General features: G+C 55.9%; 1 protein-coding gene across 1 annotated transcript in view; it reads right to left on the bottom strand.

The window, feature by feature from the left end:
- LHX5 (LIM homeobox 5) overlaps positions 1-852 on the bottom strand; it is a 5256-nt gene extending 4404 nt beyond the window's left edge. The window contains exon 1 of the mRNA XM_042826014.1: positions 680-852. Coding sequence (XP_042681948.1) covers positions 680-852 — 173 coding nt within the window. The remainder of the gene's footprint in view (positions 1-679) is intronic.
- Positions 853-5349: the final 4497 nt, after the last annotated feature.

Genomic DNA, 5349 nt, shown 5'->3' with positions numbered 1-5349 from the left:
AAAAAAAAAAAAAAAAAAAAAAAAAAAAGACAAAACCTTTCACAGCGGCTGCCAGGACCGGGGGGGCACCTAGGCTCTCCTTTTCCCTCTTGGCCGCGGCACAACTTCAGCCCCCCGCACTGCTGCCCGTGACGTTGATGTAGTGAAGGCATTATAAGTCGTAAGTCATTTTCCCCTACCCATGCTGGCCCCTAATTTCCTTCTCGGCACCTTATCGCAGTCATTAGGGGCGTTTAAGGTGCGGTGCAGCGTGGGGGCCCCCGGCTGGAGTGCTGCACGAGGAGCGGCGTTTAGGTGGGGAAAGGCCGCTGTGACGGTCGAAAGGGGAAAACGACCCCAGCCCTGAGGCCTCCGGGCCTGCTGCGAGGGGGGGGGGCGGCGGCAGAGCGGGTCACGGGCCCGGCTGCTTTCGGAGACAAGGTCACCCGGGGAGGGGGGCGACCAGCTTCTCTCGGGATGCGGCGCAGCCCCGGGGCGCCGCTGGGCCGGGACCGCGCCGGAGAGACGCGGCGAAGACCCACGGAATAGATGGATGAAGATTGGAGGGGTGCCCCCAAGTGCCCCCCCTTCTTTCCCCTAAGATCCCAGAAGGAGCCCCAGAGTTCTGCTACCCCGCCGAGCTGGGAGCAGCGGTTCCGCAGCACCTGGAAGGGCTTGTGATTGCTGGGGGCTCACTCACCTGAAAAAGTCATTCTTGCAGTAGAGTTTTCCTTCCCTGGAGAAGCATTTCTCGGTCAGGTTGCATTTGCACTCGCAGCACTGGACGCATTTGATGTGCCATGCCCTGTCCAAGACATTCAGCAGGAAGCGGTCCAAAATCGGCCTCTCGCAGCCCGCACAATGCACCATCATCACCGCGCCGGGATGGAAACGCGCAGACGAAAGGAATCAGCCCCGCGCCGGCACACGACGGGGTCTCAAAAATTCGGACGTCAGGAAGAAAAATGCTATTTAAAAAAAAATAAAAAAATAAAGAAATCCCCAAGCCCACAACCAACCAACCAAAAAAATAATAGTAATAATAATTAAAAAAAAAAAAAAAAGAAAGAATTATAAAAAAATGATAAGAATTTAAAAAAAAAATCAGAAAAAAAATCAGGGAGGGGGAGCGGAATCGCTGTCAAGTTCTTCCCCCTCTTCTCTCCGGAGCCTCGGTAGGAAAAAAGCGGTGCCCCGAGCGAGAGAAGCCAGAGCCCCCCCGCGGAAGCCCCCCGAGTCCCTGCAGAGCGGGCGGGGAGCGGCGGGCGCGCTGCGTGCGGGTGCGGGAGGGGTGCATGAACGCCCCCGCAGCGGCCGGCGGCCCCGGTGCCTCGCTGTGCTCCGCCGCCGCGCCGCCACTCTCATGCTGTCCCCATCGCCAGCTTTGTCCCCCGCCTTAGTAATTCGCGCATCCTTATTCAGATTTGGTGACGTGGGGGCCCGCGTCGGGCGGGCGGCGGCCAATGGCAGCGCGGTGGCCATGGCAACCTCTTAATTTATAGCATATCTAAATTGGCTCCAGCCTTGTGCTTGGCACAGAGGGAAAAAAACAACGCGCCTCTATTGTTGAGGGTGGCTTGTACCTGCGCCGCCAAGTGAGTACGCACCTGGCCTGGGGTGCCGGGGGGGCTCTGCTCAGCCTTTCTCTCTCTCTCTCTTTAATTATCTCTTTGATGGGGATGTTCGTTCCGGGGGTCCCGAGCGGGGACGGGGCGGCCGTCACTTGTTCTGTCACTGTTCGCACCACTCCCGCAGCTGTTCCCCTCTCAGCCCGCTCTGTGCCCGGGGTGGGCGGTGAAAGCACGAAGGGGGTGAGGGTGGGGGGGGGAGGAGGCACCCGGGGGTGGGGACAGAGGAGACGAAAAGTTACGCGGCTCTGCGCAGTGCCGTGCCCCCCCCGCCGGCCTTTGTCGCGCAGCCGTGTCCCCTCCGGGCCGCTCCGTCGGGAGAGGGGCTGACACTGAGCGGGAGGGGGGGAGGGCGACGAGAAGGAGGGGGATGCCGCAGCCGGGGGTCGCCGCACTTCTCCGCTGTTTGTCCTCTTCAGTTTCAGGTGCGGCGGAGCTGCGAGAACCGGCGGCGGCGAGGGACGCCGGGACACCGCGCTTCGGCCCTGGGGTGGCCCTCGCGTTCCTCCCTTCCCCGCAGCCGCCCCTCTACATCCGTCCTCGCTCGTTCTCCGCACTGGGGAGGAAGGAGCAGAACGGCCGGGTTGAAAGAATCTCAGTAGCGGCCAAAAAAGAAACCCCAAAACCGCAGGATAAGGGCATCGCCGGGCAGGGGAAGGAGGATCGGTGAGTTTGGGGAGAGGGAAACGAAGAGAAGAAATGCGGAGACCACCAACAGAACAAATGAAAATAGAGGAGGAAAGAAAAGAAAAGAAAAAGCAAAAGGGAAAATAAAACGAAAAATACAGAAGCAAACCAAACGAAAAACAGAACAACTGCAGAGGGAAACAGAAGAAAAAAAAAAAGAAAAAAAAAAAAAAAAGAGAGGGAGAGAAAGAGGAGGAAATAAAAGCAAACAAACGAGGGCTAACAAAAAAGAAAAACGAAAATAAACGAAAAAGGAGGGGGAAATAAAGAAAAAATGAAGATAAAAGAAAAAGAAAAAAAAGAAGATGAAAGAAAAAGAAGCAAAGGAAGATGGGGGAAAAGAACGAAAAAAAAAAAAAGGAAAATAAAAATTATGAGAGAAGAACGGAATGGAGAAGCAAACAGGGAAAACAACAGAAGAATGGAAGAGAAAAGAGGAAGAAATTAAAAGAAAGGGATAAGAGAAAGAACGGAAAATAAAGAAAACGAAAAAGGGAAAGCCAGGAAAGAAGCGCCCGCGAAAGCGAGTGAGAAGAGGAAGGAAATGAAAGAAAACAAAGAGAGGAGGAAATTCAGAAAGCAACAACTGGAAAAGAAAGAAATAGGAAGGAAAAGGGAAACGGAGCGAAGAGCAGGAGCCGCTGGGGCCCCGGGCCGTCTGCCGCAGCGCCTCCGCCAAAGTTTGACCTCTGTCCCCCCCGCTCCGCGGCGCTTCGTGCTGCGGAAAGCGGGGGTGCGGGGCCAAACCCCGGAGCCGGCGGCATCTCGGCGCAGCCCCGACCCCGCAACTCCCGGCGTCAGCGCGGCCGGGCCGGGACCCAGCGAGCCGCTCGCCGTGTGCGTGCGTGCCTGCGGCCGTGTGCGCACACAGCCACGCACCCCGATGCGCGCACACCTCCGGGCGAGGGCAGCGTGCGGGCGGCGGAGCCGCTTTTCAGGCTCGATTTTATTTCCACGGCGGCTCCCGGTGCGCCCCGTCGGCGCCGTGCGGGGCTCCGCTCTGCGGTACCGACCCCCGGGACCCCCCCGTGTCCGCCGTGCGGGCGGGGCCGCGGGTGCGAAGCGCTACTCTCCCCGCCGCCGGGCTCGGCCCCCCGTTTCGTTGGAAAGCCAAAAAATAAATAAATGCAACGGGGAGGGGAGAACAAGAACGCAGCCCGGTGGCCCCCCAGCCCGCTCCCGCCAGAGCATTCCTTATGGTAACAGCTGGTGATTCAGGCGGCGGAATATCGCCTGTATGTAACTAATAAACCTATTGTGTTTTAACAGGGCAACGCGTGCAGGAGCGGCGTCGCTCATACAAGATGTCGATGGAATTTACTACATTAAAAAAATCTCCTTTCAAGAATAAAGTGTATCAACTTACAGCACAACAAGCGACAGAGGGATGAGTGAAACAGACAAAAGACAAACAAGATAATAATCTGTTTCCAATCAGTTAAGCCCTGTAGAATTTGTAATACGCGGTTTGCATATTCCCCCTGTGTTTTGTAATTAATTATCTATCTGTTAGGATGCTCCGCCGCCGACTTTGTTGATATTTCCAACTAGTTTTTGTGGAGCCGCCGGGGAGCGGCGGAGCAGCGCGGACGGCGGGGCCGGGAGCCGAATCCTATCCGCGGCCGTCCGCGGGGCTGTGCGGGGCTGTGCGGGGCTCCCGCCGCTCGCCCCCTCTCCCCTCCCCACATCCCCACCCGGCAAAAGCGGGACAGTGCGATTTTAACATTAAACAAACCCAGCAAGCATCTCCTCGCCGGGCCATAGGCGTTTCTGAGTGACTGCGTTACAAATTGTAAATTTAAATAGCTCACAGGATTCATTACCTCCCGCGTCTGATTTCACCCAGCCGTGAAAAATTGTCCTGGAGTACCACTGAGAAAGGGTTTGCTGCAAAGAGCCCCGGTCTAATCACCAGCTTTCTCTCTGCAACAAAAGTGTAATTATTTTGTTTTGGGTGTAAATATAACCCACCGTACAAAAAAAAAAAAAAAAAAAAAAAAAAAAAAAAAAAAAAGGATAAACCTCCAGCAGCGTCTGAATGCATTACGGAGACGTTTAAAAAGATCCGTCCTAAATTAACACCAAGGTTAAAGGGGGGAAGGCAGCTGGGACGTGGAAATTTCCACGTGCTGCGGGTGGCGGAGGTGCGGGCGCGGAGGGCGCGGAGAAGGTGCGCTCCCACCGCCCGGCTCCGCGCACAAAGAGCCGCGCAACCCCGCTCAGCGGCGCAACATCCCCCCACCTCCCACCAGGTCCCCCCTCTTTTCCCATCTCGGTCCTGGGAAGCGGGGCCCCCCGCCCGCCTCGGGGCTGTTTTGTTAAAAGGTGGAGAGGGGGTGGGGTAGGGACAGAAAACAAACAACCAAACAACCCCCCCTCCCCGCCCCCTCCCCCCAAACCGCTATCCAAACGACGGATAGGGGAATTATTTATTTATTTGTTTTTTACCCCCGCTTTTCTGTTTTTTAACGAATTAATTGTTTCCTTCCCTCCGAGCTCCAGCCAGGGCTGTCGGAGGAAGGGCAGGCAAAAACGAAATCCGGCGTCAAGGTGAGGCCCCGGAAAGGCGAAAGGCTCTGCGATTAGGTTCGCTCGGTGCCGCTTAAGGGGGCGGGGGGGGGGGGGGCAGGGGGAGGGTGGGAAAGAGGAAAAAAAGAAAGAAAGAAAGGAAAAAAAAGAACAAAAAAAGCAAAAGAAGCAAGCAAGTAAGGAAAGAAAACCCCAAACCCACAAAAGCAGGAGAGGGGAAGCCGCTCTGCTGCGGGATGGCGCGGATCCCCGGTGCCGGCAGCCCCTACCCGCTCCGCCATGGGGCAGCCCCAGCCCTGCCGTGCTCTGCCCCCGCCCCGGCCCCGCCGCTGCCCCCCATTGCCCCGTCCGCAGCTCCGGGCCGGATTTCGTGCGGCACGGATTTCTCTGGTGTTTTATCGTTTGCTTGCTTCCCCCTTCCCTTCTCAGTGCAGTTTAATCGGTTGGTTTTATTTTTTTTTTTATATATATATAATATTATATACCTTTTTTTTTTTTTTTTTTTTTTTTTTTTTTTTTTTTTTTT

The sequence above is a fragment of the Centrocercus urophasianus genome, unplaced genomic scaffold, assembly GCF_019232065.1.
Source record: "Centrocercus urophasianus isolate 14NV4802_14NV808 unplaced genomic scaffold, USGS_Curo_1.0 seq_257, whole genome shotgun sequence".
Taxonomy (NCBI): Eukaryota; Metazoa; Chordata; class Aves; order Galliformes; family Phasianidae; genus Centrocercus; species Centrocercus urophasianus.
The sequence above is the reverse complement of the archived record's forward strand: the minus strand, read 5'-3'. Positions and strand labels throughout refer to the sequence as shown.